The sequence below is a fragment of the Theropithecus gelada genome, chromosome 14 (assembly GCF_003255815.1).
Source record: "Theropithecus gelada isolate Dixy chromosome 14, Tgel_1.0, whole genome shotgun sequence".
In the NCBI taxonomy this organism is placed as follows: domain Eukaryota; kingdom Metazoa; phylum Chordata; class Mammalia; order Primates; family Cercopithecidae; genus Theropithecus; species Theropithecus gelada.
In genome coordinates, this window is record NC_037682.1 from 100579082 (window position 1) to 100602085 (window position 23004).

Genomic DNA, 23004 nt, shown 5'->3' on the forward strand with positions numbered 1-23004 from the left:
ATACAGAGACTGGGAGCCTAACTGGTAAGGAATACTTAACACTCTTGCTAGCTTGTCAGGCTCTAGGTTCCCCTGAATGTGGCTTCCAGAAGAGCAGAGGGGCTTTGATATCCTGCTCACGGTGCCAAAAGCATAGGGGCAAATAGAGAACTTCCCCTTTGCCTTCTGAAGGTTTGCTGAAAGTCAGCTGACAAAAGGCAGATTACTAGAAGAAACGGCATGCCAGTTTATTAATGTACACACATTTACATGGGAGTCATTCAAAATATGAACTGTGTGTATTAATCTCTTCAAGCAAGCCACCAGAAATCCTAGTATTTTCAAATGCGCATTGAACACAAGAAAGTTCAGAATTTCAACTGCAACTTCCTGTCTCTGGGTATCTCTCAATCTCTATTTTATTCTTTCTCACTTTTCAACTGCCTCTAGTTTCTCATCATACAAATGCACTGGTCTATGTCAATCCCTTTTCTCTGCAGTAGTTCTGGAACTATCTTTATTGGGTTTTTCTTTTTTCTTACCTCCTTGCACCCCGTGTTAAGTTATAAATTATTTTGACTTTTCCAAGTGGTATTTCTTAACATTATAATCTTGGGATGAAATTTATGATGCCTGAAGATTTTAAAACCAATTACAGAGATCTCAGGAGTGTGTTGAATATGCTGGTTCCCATACTTTTGCATTTCAAAATAAACAGAAAAAGAGGGAGATATGTGGTGTTGCCACCTGTTTATATTTTCACATTAGGAACACTTAAAAGCATGCACAGCTACCATTTTTTTTTTTTAAAAAAAGAAAACAAAATAGAAAAAGACAATAGAATACAAGGAAGTCCTTTCCTATGATGTTGGTACCTTTGTATCAACATAAAGACATGCACAACAATGTTAGAATTATGTTGTCATCCTAAACTTGCCCTTTACCTGGTGATATAGTTTGAATGTCTGTCCCCACCACATCTCATATTGAATTGTAATCCCCAATGTTGGAGGTGGGGGCTGGTGGGAGGTGTTTGGGTTGCAGAGGCAGATCCCTCATGGCTTGGTGCTGTCCTCGCAATAGTGAGTGAGTTCTCATGGTACGTGGCTGTTTAAAAATGTGTGGTACCATGACAGGTGCTGTGACTCATGCCTGTAATCCCAGCACTTTGGGAGGCTGAGGTGGGTGGATCACCTGAGGTCAGGAGTTCGAGACGTGAAACTCTTGAGATGGTGAAACCTCATCTCTACTAAATACAAAAAATTAGCTGGGTGTGATGACACATGCTTGTAATCCCAGTTACTTGGGAGGCTGAGACAAGAGAATCGCTTGAACCCCGGAGGCAGAGGTTGCAGTCAGCTGAAGTTGTGGCACTGCTCTCCAGCCTGCACAGCAAGAGCGAAACTCCATCTCAAAAAAACAAGTTTGGTACTTCCCTCCTCCCCTCACTCCTGTTCTTATCATGTGAGATACTGGCTCTCCCTTTACCTTCCACTGAGATTATAAGCTTCCTGAGGCCTCACCAGAAGCTGAGTAGATACCAGTGCGATGCTTCCTATATAGCCTGCAGAACTGTGAGCCAATTAAACCTATTTTCTGATAAATTACCCAGTCTCAGGTATTTCTTTATAGCAGTACAATAATGGCCTAACACACCTAGCTAAAATAATGGCTCCCTACTACAGATATTTTGACTACTAAGAAATCCAAAGATACGTCAGCTCAGAATTCTATGTCCAGTCCACCTTTCTAGAATACTTAAAGTCCTCTGCTTTCCTTCTGCTAACACAAACAATGGCTACTGCTGTCACTGGTTGAGTGCCTGCATTAGCCAAGCTTAGTATAAGACACTTTATATTTATTTTCTCATTAGGCTTTAGAGTCATTAGTTAGTTATTAATACCATTTTATTCCAAATAATGAATCTCTGGTACAGTAAGGTTGATTTGCTTAAAGTTGCACAACCGGAGTGGTAGACCCAAGATTTAGCAGAAGTAACTATCTCTGCCCTGTATGTTCTTCCCATACATGCCCAGGTTTGCCCCATATGGTCATCAGGTTAGCAGTGGAATTATACCTTGTTGAGAGAGTCTGTGGGGGTTGAAATCCTGCTTCCCAAGTTGTGTACTCTGGCAAGGGACTGTCTCTGCTCGAAAGGAGGAGGACTTGGTACCTCTACTAATTGTTTCTAGTATCTACCTTGTATGTGTCTACACAGTTCGTGTCCTGTGTCTTTGTTTATACTGTACCATCACCTAAATGCCCTCCTCATCACCTCTACATGTTCCCTTCCTCGTTTATCCTGAGCATAACTGAAATGGCATCTCCTTCATGAAGTCTTCCTTAGTATCTGCCACCACCACCACCTTGTCCGAGTGCCAGATCTAGCCTTCTGTTGGCCTAGCCTTACTAGCACTGTAATTATGTAGTTTCTCCTGTAATACGTGTATCACTCCCTCCCTCATTTTAGAATAATATATGCCCCTGTGTTATTGACTGTGTTTGTCTGGAAGCACTTTCAGAGCATGGAACAGATCTGGTTTTTCTTTGTATTCCCCAAAGTCCCTTACCATGTGTACATCATGCATAGTAAGCACTCACTAAATATTTGTTGCATGAATTTAATGCACAAGCTAATCGTAGTCCTAGATTTCTGAACCAAGTGAGACAATAAGCACATTGTTCTTTCTGAGTTAAAATTTATGTTAAAAGATATTTACATGATTTAAACTTCAGCTTCCATATGTGTAGCTAACTTTTCATTATAGAATTTATTACCAGGACTAAAACTGTAAGCAGTATATATGAGCCTACATATGTCTTCTGAGACGTTTTACCCTGCATCCTAGAGTACAGAATTTTTAGTTTTGTGAACATTCTGGGGTTATGTTGGAATGTGCCTACAAATAAAGACTTCAGAAAACATCCCTTTGCTCCAAATAAACTGCAAGCTCATAAACATGCTGTAGCCTTAAATATTTTACTTGCTAATAAGCAGCTTCTCTATAAGAAATTTTTCCTCCGTGGCTCTTATCAGAATTATAAACAAGAGGAAAGATAGGCCAGCCAGCACAAATATCTGAAAGGCACAAATATTTCATTAGGAATAACCAAAATGTTTTACCACCTATCTTATCTACAGGGATTTTGATATCTAGGGTATTAAAAAAGTCATTATGGAAATGTATTAAATGTCTTAAAATATACTAGGTAATGTTGGATTCTGAAAGAACTAGAGCAAAACTGTCTGTGGGCATTTATGAAATAATAATCTTAAACAGCCAGTAGAACTTGTGGATAACTTCATTAATATTTGACAGAATAATGAAAGGACTGTATTGTTCTTTGTGTAGAAAGATGCTACTCAGACGTAACATCAGATTTTCTTAGTGTCAGATTTCTTAGTGTGTCCTAATTCTTCTCTTAAGCTCTGTTCCTTACATGACCAGTTTTCATGAGACCACCGGCGTCAGGAATAGTCTCTAACAAAGAATTTACTGGAGGTTGATTGGCACACAGGGCTTTAACTCATGAAATATTTCTTTTGAGGCTACAGAATTTATCTAAACAGCAACATAAATCAGGAGTTCAAGGTGTGCAGTAATGCTTGTGGCGAGAGGCTTAGGGCACAAAACTTCATGCCTACAAGCTATGTTCGAGCCATAACAATAACTGGACCCACAATCCTGGGCTAACATATCTTTGGATTTCTCAAGAGTGAAGTTGGTTCTTCATGACCTAATGAGAAGAGGGTGGACTTTGGAGTCAAACGTACTGGAATTTCTTTCCCACTCTATAATCTAAACTATGTCATTGAGAAAGTTATTTGGCCCCTTTAAATCTCAGTTTTCAGATGTGAATTTCTGTAATGGGAATATTAACACTTTCTATGGTTGTGGCCTTTACCCTGTTTTAAGCTAAAAAGTTAAGGATTTTTTTTTTCTCTCATTGAATATTCACTTTTTGAACTCTAAGTGAGTATAATCTGTTTAAACCTCTCTGGCAATGATGGGATTTGAAATCAGGAAGTGTTTCGGAATGTATTGAGTCTGCTGGAGTTTTTTAGCTGACGTTAAGATGCTATCTCTTCGTCTTCCTTTCCTTTCTAATTTTACTCTAATTGAATAACTGGATTGACCATTTTAGAGAAATTAAAGGGAATTTTTACATTATTAAATAATCATTTCTATTTGTTAAGTAGAATGTAAAAAAGTTTTGCACCTTTACATTGAAAATCAAAATAACCTTTAATTTTTTTTTATTTTTAAAATAGTGATAATTTATGTACTATAAAATTAAAGATTGCTTTGGAAAACAGGCAGTCTTCAAAAAGTTAGTCGTAGTTACCATACAACCCAGCAACTACAATCCCAGCTGTATACCAAGAGAATTGAATACATGTCCACAGAAAAACTTGGCCCTGCAGACCCTTTTGAAGAAATACAATACTGTGGCTTTTAATATTCATAATGTTGTGCAACCACCAGCACCACTATCTAATTTCAGACATTTTGACACCCCCAAAAGGAACCTAGTACCCTTTAGCTCCATTTCATTCCCTTTTCCCCCATCCTTGGCAACTACTAAACTACCTTCTGTCTCCATGATCTGTCTATTCTGGACATTCCATATAAGTGGATTAATGCAATATGTCGTCCTTTGCGATGGGCTTCTTTCACCTATCATAATGATTTCAAGGTTCATCTATGTTGTAGCATATACCAGGACTTCCTTTCTTTCATTGACAATACAATTGGCTTTCCATATCTGTGAGTCCCTCATCCATGGATTCAAACAAACATGAATGAAAAATAGTTGAAAAAACATTGCATCTGTACTGAACATGCACAGACTTTTTCTTGTCATTATTTCCTAAACAATATGGAAGAACATACCATGCTCATGGATAGGAAGAATCAATATCGTGAAAATGGCCATACTGCCCAAGGTTATTTATAGATTCAATGCCATCCCCATCAAGCTACCAATGAGTTTCTTCACAGAATTGGAAAAAACTGCTTTAAAGTTCATATGGAACCAAAAAAGAACCCACATCTCCAAGACAATCCTAAGTCAAAAGAACAAAGCTGGAGGCATCACGCTACCTGACTTCAAACTATACTACAAGGCCACAGTAACCAAAACAGCATGGTACTGGTACCAAAACAGAGATATAGACCAATGGAACAGAACAGAGTCCTCAGAAATAATACCACACATCTACAGCCATCTGATCTTTGACAAACCTGAGAGAAACAAGAAATGGGGAAAGGATTCCCTATTTAATAAATGGTGCTGGGAAAATTGGCTAGCCATAAGTAGAAAGCTGAAACTGGATCCTTTCCTTACTCCTTATACGAAAATTAATTCAAGATGGATTAGAGACTTAAATGTTAGACCTAATACCATAAAAACCCTAGAGGAAAACCTAGGTAGTACCATTCAGGACATAGGCATGGGCAAAGACTTCATGTCTAAAACACCAAAAGCAACGGCAGCAAAAGCCAAAATTGACAAATGGGATCTCATTAAACTAAAGAGCTTCTGCACAGCAAAAGAAACTACCATCAGAGTGAACAGGCAACCTACAGAATGGGAGAAAATTTTTGCAATCTACTCATCTGACAAAGGGCTAATATCCAGAACCTACAAAGAACTCAAACAAATTTACAAGAAAAAAACAAACAACCCCATCAAAAAGTGGGCAAAGGATATGAACAGACATTTCTCAAAAGAAGACATTCATACAGCCAACAGACACATGAAAAAATGCTCATCATCACTGGCCATCAGAGAAATGCAAATCAAAACCACAATGAGATACCATCTCACACCAGTTAGAATGGCGATCATTCAAAAGTCAGGAAACAACAGGTGCTGGAGAGGATGTGGAGAAATAGGAACACTTTTACACTGTTGGTGGGATTGTAAACTAGTTCAACCATTATGGAAAACAGTATGGCGATTCCTCAAGGATCTAGAACTAGATGTACCATATGACCCAGCCATCCCATTACTAGGTATATACCCAAAGGATTATAAATCATGCTGCTATAAAGACACATGCACACGTATGTTTATTGCAGCACTATTCACAATAGCAAAGACTTGGAATCAACCCAAATGTCCATCAGTGACAGACTGGATTAAGAAAATGTGGCACATATACACCATGGAATACTATGCAGCCATAAAAAAGGATGAGTTTGTGTCCTTTGTAGGGACATGGATGCAGCTGGAAACCATCATTCTTAGCAAACTATCACAAGAACAGAAAACCAAACACCACATGTTCTCACTCATAGGTGGGAACTGAACAATGAGATCACTTGGACTCGGGAAGGGGGACATCACACACCGGGGCCTATCATGGGGAGGGGGGAGGGGGGAGGGATTGCATTGGGAGTTATACCTGATGTAAATGACGAGTTGATGGGTGCTGACGAGTTGATGGGTGCAGCACAGCAACATGGCACAAGTATACATATGTAACAAACCTGCATGTTATGCACATGTACCCTAGAACTTAAGGTATAATTTAAAAAAAATAAATTAAAAAAAAATTCAATAGGCCAAAAAAAAAAAGTCTGTGAAGTGATTGATATGTTAATTAGCTTGATTTAATCATTTCATAGTGTATGCATATATCAAAATGTCACATTGTACCTTATAAATACTCATAATTGTCAATTAAAAATAATTTAAATTTTTTGAAATGTAAAAAAAAAAAACTGTTTACATAGCACTTATAGTACATTATATTAGGTATTAGTAATCTAGAGATGATTTAAAGTGTATGGGAGGATATGCATAGGTTATATGCAAATACTATACCATTTCATATCAGGGACTTCAGCACCCATGGATTTTGTTTGATTCTAACCAACCATGGATACTGAGGAATGACTATAAAGGGTCCTGGAACCAATCCCCCACAGATACCAAGAGACAATTTTATTCCATCATATGGGTAGTCCACATTTTATTTATCCAGTTACCATTTATAAGATATTTATATTGTTTCCACTTTCTGACTGTTATAAATGTTGTTGCTATGAACATTTATGTGCAAGTTTTTCTGTGGACATGTATTAAGTTCTCTTGGGTATATACCTAGGATTGTAGTTGCTGTGTTGTATGATAACTTTATGATTAACTTTTTGAAGATTTCCTGTTTTCCAAAGCAAAGTACTCTTTAATTAAGTTCCTTGTTTGATTTCACTTTCCTTGAGTCATTGGTGTTATAATATTGGAAATTGGGAGAGAAAAAAATATTTTTTCTCTGATTTTTCTTTTTATAAATGGACATTTTATTTAAAACCAATGATTTGGAAATGACCCTACGCTATTAGAGCAGGGTGTCAGAGCAGGGTGGTTTCAGCAGAAGTGACTGAGGCCTCTTTATAAAATGCTAAAGGAAAACAATGGTTTTTGGCTGGAAATGTTCATTCCATGACATTTCTTTTTTTTTTTTTTTTTTTTTTCTTTTAGCTTCTTTTTTTTTTTTTTTAATTAATTTATTATTATTATACTTTAAGTTGTAGGGTACATGTGCATAACGTGCAGGTTTGTTACATATGTATACTTGTGCCATGTTGGTCTGCTGCACAAACAACAGGTGCTGGAGAGGATGTGGAGAAATAGGAAGACTTTTACACTGTTGGTGGGATTGTAAACTAGTTCAACCATTATGGAAAACAGTATGGCGATTCCTCAAGGATCTAGAACTAGATGTACCATATGATCCATGACATTTCATTCAGTGGTATCAAGGTGACACTTTTTTGGCAAGATGGTGTGTCATAGTTGGTAATTTTTAAATTTGTAGAAATGTTTTCCCCACTATTTAGTGTTTCTGCCTTTTTGAATGCGCATGGTTAATGGATTTTTACATTCTGCTGGATTCATTCATATGCATTTGTCAAAACCTGAATTCATTCAATTCATTTCTGATTTCAAATTGCTATTTATTTTTCACCAAATATGAGTCAGTTTTAGTACCTGCAAAGAGTAGTTTTTCAATAGCTCACTGAGAGAAATGGACCAGGTTCCAACTTGGAGAAGTGATGATAAATTGATGGAACAACCAATGAAGAATGTAGTAAACCAAACATGCACTTGACTGAAAATCCATCTCCTCTGTTTTTTTATCTGAAAATAGATCTCAACTAGCTCCGTCAGGGTTTTTCTTTTCCCCTGAGATACAACAGTTTTGGCCAAAGATTGAAAATGTAGCCATGTGCCAGAGAGATACACGAGCCCACTGACTCCATGGCTATTTTCTGAATTATTGAAATGTTATTAACTCTTGCCTTTAAAAAATGTAGCATTTATGCTTTTGTTCTGTTTTTCTGCTTCTGAGCAGCCTAAGATTGGCATGTGTCACCAGGCAGCTGAAACCTAAAACATGTTCAAGGCTTTCAGTGATGAATGACCTTTAAAGTTCAGGATAGTCTAATTTGAGACCTATGTTGTTATTATCAGTTCAGCCCCGGGCAGTAGTAACTGGGAGTTGCGGGCTGCCCATGAACTCTGAAAGTTATGGCTCTACTCTCCCCACAAAATGTGTTATGTATATTTACTATATATTTTTCATATTGTTTCAGTGGTTTTGTGGCTTCCAGGAACCCCAGGTGAAGAACTCCTAATCTAAAGCTCTCCTGAACCTGTTACAATATATTCTATACCAAGATCTTTAGGAGTTTTAAAACAATTTCATCTCTTTAATTTCAAAAATGTTATTTATTGTAAGGTACTATTAGATTGTTTAAAAGGAGGCGGGGGGAAATCCTGTGACCCAGTCCCACCACCTGAAGTTTCCTCTATATATGTTTTTTATAGTACATTCTTTATATTGTAACCCACTGTGAACACTTAAGTGTCATTAAAATATTATTCTGTGGGGGAGTCCTTTTTTTTTTTTAAATTTCCATGCAGTACAATTCACTGTGGTTCACTTCTATGGGTTTTGACAAATGCATAGTGATGTATCCATCATAATCAAAGATGCGACGTAGTTTCATCACCTCAAGAATGCCCTCTTGCTGCCTCCTACTGATCTGTTTTCTGTACCAATAAGTGTGCCTTTTCTGGAATTTCTTATCAATTGAGTCATCTAATATGTAGCCTTTGGGGTCTGGCTTTTTTGGGTTTAGCAAGGTGCATTTGAGATTCATCCACTATATTAGGCTGTTCTTGCATTACTATAAAGAATTACCTGAGACTGGGTAATTGTCCCATGGTTCTGCAGGCTATACAGGAAGCATAGAGGTATCTGCTTCTGGGGAGGTCTCAAGAAGCTTCCACTCATGGCAGAAGGCATGGAGCAGAAGTAAGAGAAGGGGGGTGGAGTGACACATAACTTCTAAACCACGAGATACTGCAAAGACAGAACCAAGGGGATGGTACTAAACCATTCATGAGAAATCTACCCTGTGATATCCAATTACCTCCCACAGGCTCCACCTCCAGCATCAGGGATTACAATTCAACATGAGATTTGAGTGGGGACACAGATCCAAATCATATCATCCATGGTTTTGTATATATTCCTTTTTTTTAATTGAGTAATATTTTAGTCATCAAACTATTTACTATTAATACCTGGTTTAGCATGTATTACTTTTATTTATCTTCCTCAAGAACTGTAGTTCATTCTGGGCCGGACGCAGTGGCTCATGCCTGTAATCCCAGCACTTTGGGAGGCTGAGGCGGGCGGATCACGAGGTCAGGAGATCGAGACCATCCTGGCTAACACAGTGAAACCCCGTCTCTACCAAAAATACAAAAAAAAAAAATTAGCCCAGCATCATGGCAGGTGCCTGTAGTCCCAGCTACTCAGGAGGCTGATGCAGGAGAATGGTGTGAACCCAGGAGGCGGAGCTTGCAGTGAGCCGAAATCTTGCCACTGCACTCCAGCCTGGGCAACAGAATGAGACTAGACTCCATCTCAAAACAACAACAACAACAACAAAAAAACTGTAGTTCATTCTAACATTGATACTCCTTTGAGCCTTAATCATTTATTTAGTTTCAATTATATTCTTTTGTGTATAGTATTGTATGTTTTTCTAGTATGATACACTGCTTCCTTAGATGATGTAAATATTTCACATTTCTGCTTATGTTTAGAATTTAGAGAAAGCAGGAGGGTCCTTAAGGATATGACTGCCAAACTGCTGGAAAGTCTTTTCCCAGTGTGCACACGTGGGTTGATGGTAAATGTTAGTATAGGCATCATCACATGCATTTCTCTTCCAGTGCTCTTAACAACCGTGAATGGTAGATGTCAGTGTTCAGATTAAACTGATGAGGAAGCAGAAGCTTCCTGAGTTAATGGCCTAAGGACACACAACTAGCCATTAGTGGAGCCGAAGTCAAATTAGTGTCTTGTGACTCATCTCCTATTATAGTGTTTATTATTGTAAGAAAAATAGTGAACTGGACTTGCAATTTTTCTTTTACTTAATATCTTATTTAGTGTAACATTTCTCAGAAAAGACAAGAAATAAAGATGATCAATAAGATGCACCATTATTTAATAGGGCATTATGAAATTGTAGCATCATCAGTATCCTGTTGGGCTCAGTAGAATATTCGTATATTAAGAAAGCAAGTGAGTAAGCAATTTAGGAAGAAGAATGAATTTTGTGCAAAGCAGCCTTAGAAAAAAATCTCATTTTGCTAAAAGTCTTAAGGTTAAAATGCTGAATCAGAGTCCTTTACTGGCGTGCTGTGTCTCAGATTACATTCTTCTTTTATACCAATGCTCAGCACCCAGGAAGTGTGCAGTAAACAGTTGTTAAATGAATATTCCAAGTTCCGAAGAGCCGTCCAATTTTGGAATATGCTCTTTAGGGCTTTGCATATTCATGTGCCAGCCCTTTGCCTGCCATTCTTAACTTTATTCACTGCATGCATTATTTATATCACTTCCTCATAGTCCTTCAGTCAGATATTCCCATTGTTTTAGAATGATGAGAAAAAAAATAAAAGTGTTGAGAGGAAATTGTGTAAGTGCTACTTTATTGAAGGGACCAATTCTGTACTGAGGTGGCATTTATCTGAATTTACCTGCTTGTTCCTCAATATGGCTTTTATCATTCCCCAGCATCCTCCATTGCCTCTTTTTTTTTTTTTTTTTTTTCCTGTTTTTCCTTTTTTGAGACGATGTCTCGCTCTGTCCTCCAGGTTGGAGTACAGTGGCGCGATCTCAGCTCACTGCAACCTCCACCTCTCAGGATCAAGTGATTCTCCTGCCTCAGTCTCCCGAATAGGTGGGATTACAGGTGTCCACTACCATGCCCGGCTAATTTTTGTATTTTTAGTAGAGACAGGGTTTCACCATGTTGGCCAGGCTAGTCTCGAATTCCCATTGCCTCTCATCCCCTCAGATTTCTATATGGTTAGGCGGCCAGATCTGAAATGTGTTGCCTTCCTCTCATTTGCTGTGTCAATTGTATACATTAATGCTGGCTGTTAGGAAGGGCAGAGATGTTTCTGAGCAAGATCCCCATAATTGTAGGGGATCAAGGTTGGGGTTTTAAAGTACAATTAAGCCAGTATATATTAGAGGTGCACCCAATACATACACATTTGGTCATATACCAAAGATGAAGTATGTAAATCAGTATTATGCTGTAACCCAAATCACCATTGTAGAGTAAATTTCTAGGAGGCAGATAAACTGAAATTATTGTGAAATATTTTTGTTAGTGTTACAACATTATTATTAAAAGGTAATGGGGCCAGGGTGTTAAAATTTAACATTATGGTGTGGGAACCATAATTTCTCAGCACTGTCAGTTGCTCTTATGTTTCCTATTCTGCACATCTGCCTTAGTAAATACATACTCACTTTCAATGATGCATTTAATAACATCACTAACCTTTTTGTGTTCATAATTCAGAAAAATTTTTAATTTCTTCTGTAAATAATTTAGTGCCTAGGATTTATAGCTTGGGGAAGTCTCAAAATCAGTCTCTCTTTAACTACTGAGGATGGTCATTTATCCCTAGCAATCATTTTTTATCTTAAATTTAAAAACTGTGAAGAGTTAATGCATTCTTAGAAAGTTGTTTTGAAGTTTTTTTAGTGGAACAAAGTGTGTTTTGATTGCCTCACTTTTCTCTAAAATTTTCTTTTTAATCTTTACATTCCTCGTTGGAATAAAAAATAGTTTATAATAAATTTTGGAATTTTTCCTCTCTGTGAAATTTCAAAGTTGACATTTTGCTTTTAATTCATACAATATGGGAAGACTTTAAGTCCTAGATGGAATTAAATAACTAAAATTTAAATTCATTTCTTAAAGGTTATTTTGTTTTTATAAATGCTGTATGGCATGTAGGAATGTAATAAAGATAATTCTCTGTATTTAGGCTTTTAATACATTTTCTCACTGATAATCACTGACAGCCTAGCATGACTAGGGCAACAGATTAATCAGGAAATTTGTTTAAAAAATCAGGCAGTGGGTCTCTAATACATTAAATATGTTTTTACTCCTATGTCCCATTTATATTTGGCGTCAGACGACAGATATTACTACGTACTTTGCTGAGTTCTGGGGGAATGGAAATGAAAAGTGTGTTATTATGTAGCATATTTTAGGGTCTTACTGTGTGCCAGGTACTCTTAAGTGCTTTACCTATGTTGTTTCATTTCACCTGCACAGTTGTCCTATGAAACAGATGCTTTTTACAAGTTTTACTGAAGAAGCGATGCTTAGAAATACTTGATGACTTGTGTTATCAGGTATAGTATAAAGAAGCATGTTTGGTCTTTGTCCCTGGTTCCTAGCATAGAACACCCTTAAGCCCCTGGGATTTCCTGAGTGACAGGAGTGTCTCTGGTTATTCTTAAGAAGTCCTTTCAGCACTTGGCGTTTATACTAATGAGGTGGCTTAGGGTGGTGTCTCTAGATAGCTTCAGGGTACAGGCTGGTTACCAGAGAGACCAAACAGTTGATTAGAGGTTGGGGCTTTTAGCCCTATTCCCCCATCCTCCCCGGAAGGGAAGGGTGGCTGGAGATTGAATTATAAAAGCCCTTGAACAGTGAGTTCAGAGAGCTTCTGCATGGGCAGACACATTCATGTGCTGGGACTGTGGCCCACCCAGGAAGGGCATGGAAGTTCTGTGTCTCACTCCCACCCCTTCCCTTGTCCTGTGCCTCATTCCTACCCCTTCCCTTGTCCTGTGCCTCTTCCTCTGGCTGTTTCTGAGTTTAGGCCTTCATAATAAATGAGCAATCATTAAGTAAAACACTTTCCTGAGTTCTGTGAAAAGTTGTAGAGAATCGTGGAACCTGAGATGGGCCTGTAGGAGCCCCTGAATTTGTAGTCTACTGGCCACTGTTGTCTGAAGTGTGGACAGTCTTGTGTGACTGAACCCTTGACCTGTGGGATCTGTGTTAAGACACTGCATGGTTACTGACAGAATTGCATTGTATTTTTGGGCACCTGTTGGTACCTGTTGGATTGGTGTGAAGAGGCACCATGCATTTGATGTTAGAAGGCACCACAACAGGCAAGAAGCAGCAGAGGGTGTTCCAGGAGAGAAGTAGCATGCACGAAGACTGGAGGTGGAAAGAGGCTTGACTAGTGCCAGGACCTGAAAGTACATGTGTTGTAAACCAGTGTCTTATATTATCACATGTCAGATTTGAAATCTATTTCAAAATTCTAATTATAACACAGAATTGGAGTGATCAGAATTGGGGAAAGAATACTTGCAGGAAGACCCATTAGGCAGCTGGTGCAATATTCTAGGCAAAACAAAAACCAAAAGGAGGCTTGGGAGCCGAGGATAAGGAAAGTGGAGATTACCACATGTAAGGTATCATAGGAAGCACCTGCATGTTTTTTGTTTTTTGTTTTTTGTTTTTTTTGAGACGGAGTCTCGCTCTGTCACCCAGGCTGGAGTACAGTGGCCGGATCTCAGCTCACTGCAAGCTCTGTCTCCCAGGTTTATGCCATTCTCCTGCCTCAGCCTCCCGAGTAGCTGGGACTACAGGCGCCCGCCACCTCACCCGGCTAGTTTTTTTGTATTTTTAGTAGAGACGGGGTTTCACCGTGTTAGCCAGGATGGTCTCGATCTCCTGACCTCGTGATCCGCCCGTCTCGGCCTCCCAAAGTGCTGGGATTACAGGCTTGAGCCACCGCGCCCGGCTGCACCTGCATGTTTTACAAAGCTTATAAAATACGCTTGATACTGAAAAAAACACTGTGCAAGCACATCCAAAGCTTTAATGATGAGAATTGAGATTCAGGGTGATGTAGGAGAAAACTCCTTGTGTATGTCCAGGTTTGTGTGACCTCAGTAAGTAATTTAGTCATCTGAAGCACAGTTTTGTAATTTCAAAAATGGGAACAATAAATCTTTTTGACCTACTTCATAGGCTTTGAAGATCAAGTAAGATAATCTATGTTAAAGCACTTTGTACGTTTGTTGTAGGAGACTGCCACATCTTGTTTGTGTTTCTTGCCATTATCAGAACCAAAACCAAAATAACCAGTCAGGTAACATTTCTGTTTTGGGACGTTTTCACCTGCCCTACTTGTAAATGAGTTTTCCAACTAACTGTTTTAAGAAAAGTCATTCCTATTTTAGGTGAAATAATTTCCTCAGGGGTTCTTAAACTGTGTTTCGGAAACTGCCAGTTATAGAGGTGACACTGATCTCTTCATGTGGGTGAAATGCTCCCCCTCTCTCTGCCCAGGGCTTTGAGGAGTGTGTGTGTGTCTGTGTGTGTCTGTGTCTGAGGATGATAGGGGGTTCTTGTTTTGATCAGGCTGGAAGGGTGGAGAAAGATGGGAGAACTAGTCGGTGAGGGGGTAGTGGTGGCAACTTTCAACCTGGAAATATGAAGAAAAAGAAGCATGTTGACAGCCAGAATGCATAATCAGTCAGCCACATGTTAGGGGATCCATAAGGTGAAAACTGCTTTCTGTCTGTATCAAATGTTAGACATTTAGCAGGGCTTGTGGAGTTGATTCACTCTTGATTGACTGCTCCCCAGAAATAGCAGAACCTGGCTTTCATTTTCATACTTATGTGGGTAACTGTTCGAGAACAGCTCATTTTGTTATCAGGTCAGGGACATTATTTTCTTCACTACAGCATCTCCAGAACCTAAAAGTGTGTCTGCTATAGGTAATAGGTGCTTAATAAAGATTTGTTGAATGAAGACATCTCCCTCTTAATCCGTTTGTGCAGTTATAACAAAATACCTTAGATTGGGGGTAATTTATAAACAACAGAAATTAGCTGCTCACAGTTCTAGAAGGTGGGAAGTCAAAGATCAAGGTGCCAACAGATTCAGGGTCTGGTAAGGGCTTGTTCTCTGCTTCATAGCGGGACTGAGCAAGGTTCCTCAGACCTCTTATAAGGGCACTAATCCCATTCAGATAGGCTCTACTGTTAGGACCTAAGCTCCCCCGCCCTCCAACTTTTTTTTTTTTTTTTCCTCCTGAGACAGGGCTAGCTAGCTCTGTCATCCTATCACCCACTGGAGTGCAGTGGCGTTATGTTGGCTCACTGCAGCCTTTGCCTCTTGGGCTCAAGCTGTTCTCCCATCTCAGCCTCCCAAGTAGCAGGTAACTATAGGAGCGTGCCACCATGCCTGGCTAATTTTTTTGTAGAGATGGGGTTTCACCATGTTGTCCAGGCTGGTCTAGAACTTCTGAGCTCAAGCAATCCACCTGTCCCGGCCTCCCAAAAAGCTTTGCCTGTTAATACTATTGCCTTGGGGGTTAGGTTTCAACACATGAATTTTTGCGGGGGACACAAACTTCAGACCATAGCATGTTTTGTAAGGTATCCTCTCAGTGTTTATTAAACTGCTGTCTTCTTTGTTTCTGTATTTAACAGAGGTCTGATGTGTACGACTATGCTTCTGTATATACTAATTCTCTTAAATATATTATGTACCTGTCTCAGTCACTTTGGACTGCTGTAGCAAATTCCATAGACTAGTAATTTAAGCAACACACATTGCTCAGAGTTCTAGAGGCTGGAAAGTTCAGTATCAAGGTGCCAGTAGATTTAGTATCTCATGAGGGCCTGTTTACTGATTTGTAGATGGCTTCTCACTGTGTCCTCCCATGGGTGGAAGGGGAGTTAGCTAGCGCTCTAGTTCCTTCTTTTGAGGGTGCTAATTCCATGCATGAGGGCTGCACCCTCATGACCATCGCATTGGGATTAGGGTATGGACATATGAATGAAGAGAGGTGCAAACATTGTCCATTGTAATACCCCTGTAATCCACAGAGTCTAGGTGATTCTCCTTCATTAATATCTCATACCGATCCTCCACCTTCATCTCCACTGCTACTTCCTTCGTTAATTATTACAGTTTTAAAACTTATATCCTTCCTTCAAATGTTATACCTTCCAACCACCCTTTCTATTGCTGCATTTCTAAGGTACTAATTTAGTTTCCTGCTAAAATACTTAAATGGTTTTCCCTTACTTACAGCAGTGAGTTTCCAGCCATGGTGTCCTAACACACTGACATGACTGGGAACTGTGTCAGGCAAACTTGTCTTCTCTTTGATTCCTATATTAGATAGCTACAAAGTTAAAAAAGCTACATACCCTCCTCACAATTTGCCCACAGGATATTCCTGTGGACAAAGGACAGACAGAACTCAGAGTCATCCCTCTGCTCATGTGAGACAAATGCTTCTCTGAGTGTTTCCTCTGCCCTGTTGTTTCACTGAGCCAGACTAAGGCACAAGCGACTTTTCCTCTACCTCCACCTCACATGTAAATTGTGTATGTAGTAAAAGGCTAATCAGAGACTCAAAAGAATGCAATCGTTTGTCTCTTATCTACCTATGACCTGAAACCCCCCTTCCTGCTTCGAGTTGTCCCACTCTTTTGGACAGTTGTGAGGTAATAGATATGTCAGAGAATATTTGTCTGACTCATGAAAAGTCAAAAGGAGGTAAAAACGAGGATGGTTCTGTCAGTCCAAAATATCTGAGACAAATCTTAACCAATTTAGAAAGTTTATTTTGCCAAGATTAAAGGACACACCCATGACACAGCCTCAGGAGGTCCTGAGGACATGCGGCCAAGGTAGTAGAGGCACAGCTTGTACATTTTAGGGAGACGTGAGACATCAATTAGTATCTGTAAGATGTACGTCGGTTCAGTCCAGAAAGGCAGGTCAACTCGAAGCAGGGAAGGAACTTCCAGGTCATAGGTAGCTAAGAGATAAACAGTTGCATTCTTTTGAGTCTCTGGTTAGCCTCTTACTAAATACACAAATCGCATGTGAGGCGGAGATAGAGGAATCATTCACGCCTTAGTCTGGCTCAGTGAAACAATAGGGCAGAGGAAGCAATCAGAGAAGCATTTGTCTCACATGAGCAGAGGGATGACTTTGAGTTCTGTCTGTCCTTTGTTCACAAGGAATATCCTTGTGGGCAAATGGCAAGGGAGGTATGTAGCTTTTGTAGCTATCTTATTTAGGAATAAAATGGGAGACAGGTTTGCCTGACACAGTCCCTAGCTTGACTTCCCTCTTGCTTAGTGACTTTGCCGTCCCTGTTTACCTTTCACAATCCCATTTTTGTAAATTATCTCTTAAATGATTCATGAAATCAAAGAGACAGAGCAGCTAAGAATGTCCATTTACTTACCGTATATGGCTAGAAAGTACATACTTTTAGGCTTTGCTAAAAAGACATTGTACTTCAGAATGTTTTCATTATGGTGATATTTTTAACTTAGTGACTTGTGTTGTAAATGATAGTGGTTTTGTTTGTTTGTTAATAAATTAAAGGTATTAGTCACATCATGCTTTCCATAATATAGGTATTATACATTTTATTGGTCATTGTCATGAATTGACTGTAATGCAGCGCAGACAATACGGTATAGCATCAACATTGCAATCATTTTGTAGGTCAGGAAATAGCAAGGCCTAGATGTTGTCAATTACAAGAGACACATTAAACAAAATCCAAAATAGCATTGTGTCCATTTGAAAGTAAATTTTTATTACTTTGAATTAGTATTATTATGCTATTCTGAATTGTTATTCAATTTCTGGGAACGAGCATTAATCATTGGAAATCAAAGGAATCAAAGAATCATTGAAGTTTGTATCATTTGGTATGAAGAAGTATTGTAAAGATGGTAACTGAACGAAACCCTGAAATTTTTTTAGTCCTACTTAAAATTTTCTGTTAAATGCATGTGCCACTGCTAGTTTTGGTTTATCTAATAGTTGACAAAACCAGTCTACCAGAAATAAATTTGTTATGTGATGTTCATAACATAAATGTATAATACATTTAATTTTGCATTATTTTGTTTTTTGACAAAAATAACCACCAAAAATTAAAAACAAAAAAGGCCCCCTTACCTACCTGCTTGCATGAAACTGAAAAGATCTCAACTTCCATACATTCCCTCCCATGCACTATTGCTTTTCCCATTTCTTGGTGTTCCTCCCCTTTTCCCATTGTTCTTAGTGACTTTGCACTTGCATTTGAATTTAGAAGACCCATCACTATAAATACACTTGTACACATCTGATGATTGTTGTTGTTTTGTTTTTAAGAGATGAGATCTCGCTCATCACCCAAGCTGGCGTGCGGTGGTGCAATCATGGCTCACTCTAGCCTCAGCCATCTGGCACATGAGATCTTCCCGCCTCAGCCCCTGGAGTAGCTAGGACTACAGACACATGCTACCCTGCCCAGTTAATAGATCTGATAGTTTTTTAAGACTTATACTTTTGTGGTCGTAAAATCAGACAAATGTTACTGTACTCTTGCTTCTGGTCTTTTATATTTTCACCTAATATTTTTGGTAGTTTTGAAACTTAGATGTGTGGACAGGAGCACTAAAACAACTTTATATGCTGTTTCTTTATGTTTATTTTTATTTTATTTTAGAGATGTTGCCCAGGCTTGTGTGCAGTGACTATTCACAGGTGTGATCATTGTGTACTGCCGCCTCAAACTCCTGGGCTCAAGCAAGCCCCTTGCCTCATCCTCCTGAGTAGCTGGGATGACAGGAGCACGCCACAGCACTTGGCTTTTATTTCTTTGATAATTGAGTTGAATTACATGGAAATAATAAAATAGACAATTTTCTCCTGTATTGTATTTAAAGAACTGAGTAGTGATTTGCTTTCTGAATCTTATTTTATTTTATTTTTGAAATGATAAGGATTTTCATTCTCTTTGCAAATGGTTGTGGTTCTGAAAGTCACTTGCCTTCACCAGAATAGAAAACTTCTAATCTGAGGATGTCAATTAGAGGGGTATCCATTTGGGTCTGGAAATAAAACCTGATTATTTATCAACTGACTTCTTCAACTACAATTTCCGTTATTATTATTTTTTAGGCCAAAGATGAAGAGGAAGCCTTTCTGGATTGGAGTGATGATGATGATGATGGATTTGATCCAAGCACGCTCCCAGATCCAGATAAGTACAGAAGCTCTGAAGATTCAGATAGTGAAGATATGGAAAATAAAATTAGGTATGTTTTTACCATTGGTATGAAATGCATCCTCAATACTCACATGAGTCTTCTAATGAATCCAAAAGACGTTACTAAGAGTTCTACTCCGAGATGTTTGTTGCTTTTTTTCTTTTTTCTTTTTTTTTAAATATACCTTTACTTATATTCCTGGAAATCCTGCTGCTATTTTTTTACTCATTTTGTTGCAGATTGTTCTAGAAATACGCTTTTCTGATCATGTTAGTGCCTTGTTGATCATTTTTATAATCCTTATTAATGGATATGTGTGATACATGAGTTGTGTTTTTCCTTTTTTTTTTTTCCTTATCTTTCTCTGAGTCCTTTATGCCTAAGTATTTGATGCACTAAGATATGTTCTCTGCAAACAGCGTTAGGGTTTTATTTTTTTTCATTGTCAAAGAACGCTATTAAAGATACTGCTAAAAATTGTCCTTGAATTTTAAGAAGGGGATATCATTCTTCCATATTCTTTTATATGGAATTAAATAACAAATAAAATACTGGAGGGGCTGGGCACCGTGGCTTATGCCTGTAATCCCAACACTTTGGGAGGCTGATGTGGGAGGATTGCTTGTAGCCAGGAGTTTGAGACCAGCCTAATCAACAAAGTGAGACCCTGAATCTACAAAAAAAAAAAATGGTTTTTAATAAATAAAGTAATGGAAAACCTGTACAGAAACAACCTTTGACAAATTCCTTCACTTTAAAATCTATGGATTATTTATTTGCTACCATTGCCAGAAACAAATGAAATGTGAAGAATTGAATAATAGTATGACTTGCTTAGCATTTGTTTTCAGAGTACTATGTATTAGATTACGTTAAAAGTCTATTGATTTAAAAGTTGAGAATGTTAAACCTCATGCTCGATCTAAACCAATGAGCTTCTTTACGGAAGGGAGGTACTAATGACAACAGATAGAATTAATATGATGGAAGAAAAGAGGAAGCTTGAGGAACCCTTGAAGTGCTAGCACAGGGAGTTTGGAGTTGGAGAAATAGGCCATAGGGAGTTATAATTTGTTTTAAACAAGAACATTATGAAAAAGTCTTAAAGATTTTCTTAGGTGAAAATGCTGTGGGGAGACAGAGTTACTCTTCATTTGAGTCTCATGCATATTTAAACATGAATTATTTTTTAATAGAGAAAATTCACTTATCCAAATGCAGTCTTCTGAGGTGATGCCAGAAACTTCCATTTGCTGTTGGACAACTAGGTGGTTGAACATATTAACTTTATACAGCATGTGTAGGCTCTAGGTAGTAGACATGTTTGCTTTACTACCACAAGAGGCACCACAGATGAAAAGAATTTGATTAGAATTTACAAAAATATATAAATGTTTGTGCCATAAGGATTAAATAATTTAGGTTCTGGGCATATTCCTAATCATTGAAAATTGACCTCTAAGAGTAAATGTACACACTGAGTTCCTTGGTGTATGTGTTTGAGACCTAGATGAACCCCAGTGGGGTCAGGTTTGCTGCCCCTTGGGTTCTTATATAAATGTACCTCTTTTAGAAGGGTTTATTGGGTCTGTATTTTGGTAGATGTGATTTAATGTAACATACATGACTTTTAGTCATTATCTTCCAAGTGTTTCCATGTAACTTGATTCCCTGGAAGGAGCATTAATTGGTTCTTACAGTTCTGCAGCCGTATTTTGCATATCTGTCTAATATACCTTTAAAAGATAGAGTCAACCTTTGAAACCTTTGGTAGGATGTCAGCAATCCTTCTGCATTTGACTTATGTGGGTTTTTTCCCTAACATTTTTAATGATAGTTTCTGGGTCATCTTTCATCTGTGTACAGCAGGCATTTCATTTTCATTCTTCTGTCATTTCTTGCCCTTATAGTGACATTTCCGTGCTACCACCTAGTTAATATAACTTGTTCTCTAGTAGCTTATGTATTTCATCCTGTTAATTAGCTGTAAATGTTTTGTACCTAGAAATTGTCTTTACATATTTTTTTTGTACCAACACTTAACTGCTCTAGCCTCACTTCCCACCCCTAATATTAATGTCATGGCACAGAGAATGCCTTGACATATTTGAATTGATTAATTGATTGATGAAGGAGATTTACAGGGTTAAAAAAGAAATGTAGTTGTAAGAGGCTATATCATTGGTCCTAATATTAATAGGTTGAATGATACAAGAGATGACAGAACATAGATGGAGAGTTGGAAGAAGCCGAGTTCATATAGTGTACTGGTGATGAACAAGAAGGTAGGAGTACCTTGAGAGATGACAAAGCATCTTAACTTAAAGACAAGGGTTCAGATGGAAAGTATTTAAGCATTATATGAAAATTACAGCAGTTTTAATTTCAGGCACAGCTAACAAGTCTGCATTAGTGGAGACTGGGATTGGTTAACTTGTTTTAAGCTGACAAAAAATTGTCTTTTGTTGAAGAGGAGGATATCAGCAAGGGCTTGATTACTGATGAGGGATTTTATTCCTGTAGTGTATATAAGGGCTTCCTAGCAGGTTTTTTGTTTTGGCCTGTGAACACAGACATTGTCTAATCTTATAGCCTCCTTTTAGATGAAAAAACCAAGGCTTTAAGGGCTAAAATAACTTGTCTGTGGTCACAATAAAATTTAGGGACAGACCAATGTGATCTTTGTTAATTAAACTGATTCCCTAGTTCTAGAATCTCAGTTAGGTGTATAGAATCATCCTGGTGTTGAGAGAAGTAGCTCAGGATAATGTCATTTGACTAAAGACCTGGTTCCATGGACTAACCATAACATAGACTTCACTAAACCATGGTTTCCCACCCTCAGCATTATTGATATTCCGGCTCAGATAATTTTTTGTTTGGGGAAGGGTATAGGCTGTTTAGCATCATCCCTGGCCTCTAACAATACCATTTGGCACAACTAAAAATGTCTTTAGACATTGTCACGTATCTCTGAGGAAGCAAAATTGCCCACAGTTGAGAAACTGGACTAGACCCCAGATGGCAGATACATATTACTGGTGCTTAATTTCCCCTGTCCTTCATTCAGAGTAGGCTGTTTCTCTATTCAGTTCCATTTGGCCTAAGCAGTCCTCAGCACAGTCTCTATCAATCAATTGGAACTGATACAGAAGGTAAAACCTATTTGCCATTCCTGTACTAGCAGGCAGGATTTGGAATAAATTGTAAGTAGTAACCTATGTCTGTAATTTCTATTTATGCTTTAATTTCCATTTTTCTCCGTTTTCTGTGGTTTCTTTACCTCAATGGCAGTGAATCAAGATGTATGGAAACTAAAACCAAAATTGTTTTGGATAAAGAAAATGTATTTGGAAGATTGTATATACTAGAATTTTGACAGTAGTAATTGCTGTTGCTATTACTATTTGCATGGTAGCACCAGTACAGTTTTTCTGTATTCTTCTAGTTTGGCTACACCTTCTTTTTCTTTGCTTCTCATAAGCTGTATGACTATGTGCTAAGATCTTGTGATGTCAGCTTTAGTGGGTCCTCCTGATAGGTTCACAGGTTTTACTTGCTATGCAGTC

General features: G+C 38.3%; 1 protein-coding gene across 1 annotated transcript in view; it reads left to right on the forward strand.

Moving 5' to 3' along the window:
* Positions 1-23004, forward strand: part of DDX10 (DEAD-box helicase 10) — a 277131-nt gene that overhangs the window by 234384 nt on the left and 19743 nt on the right. Inside the window, exon 17 of the mRNA XM_025358098.1 lies at positions 19347-19483. Coding sequence (XP_025213883.1) covers positions 19347-19483 — 137 coding nt within the window. The remainder of the gene's footprint in view (positions 1-19346; positions 19484-23004) is intronic.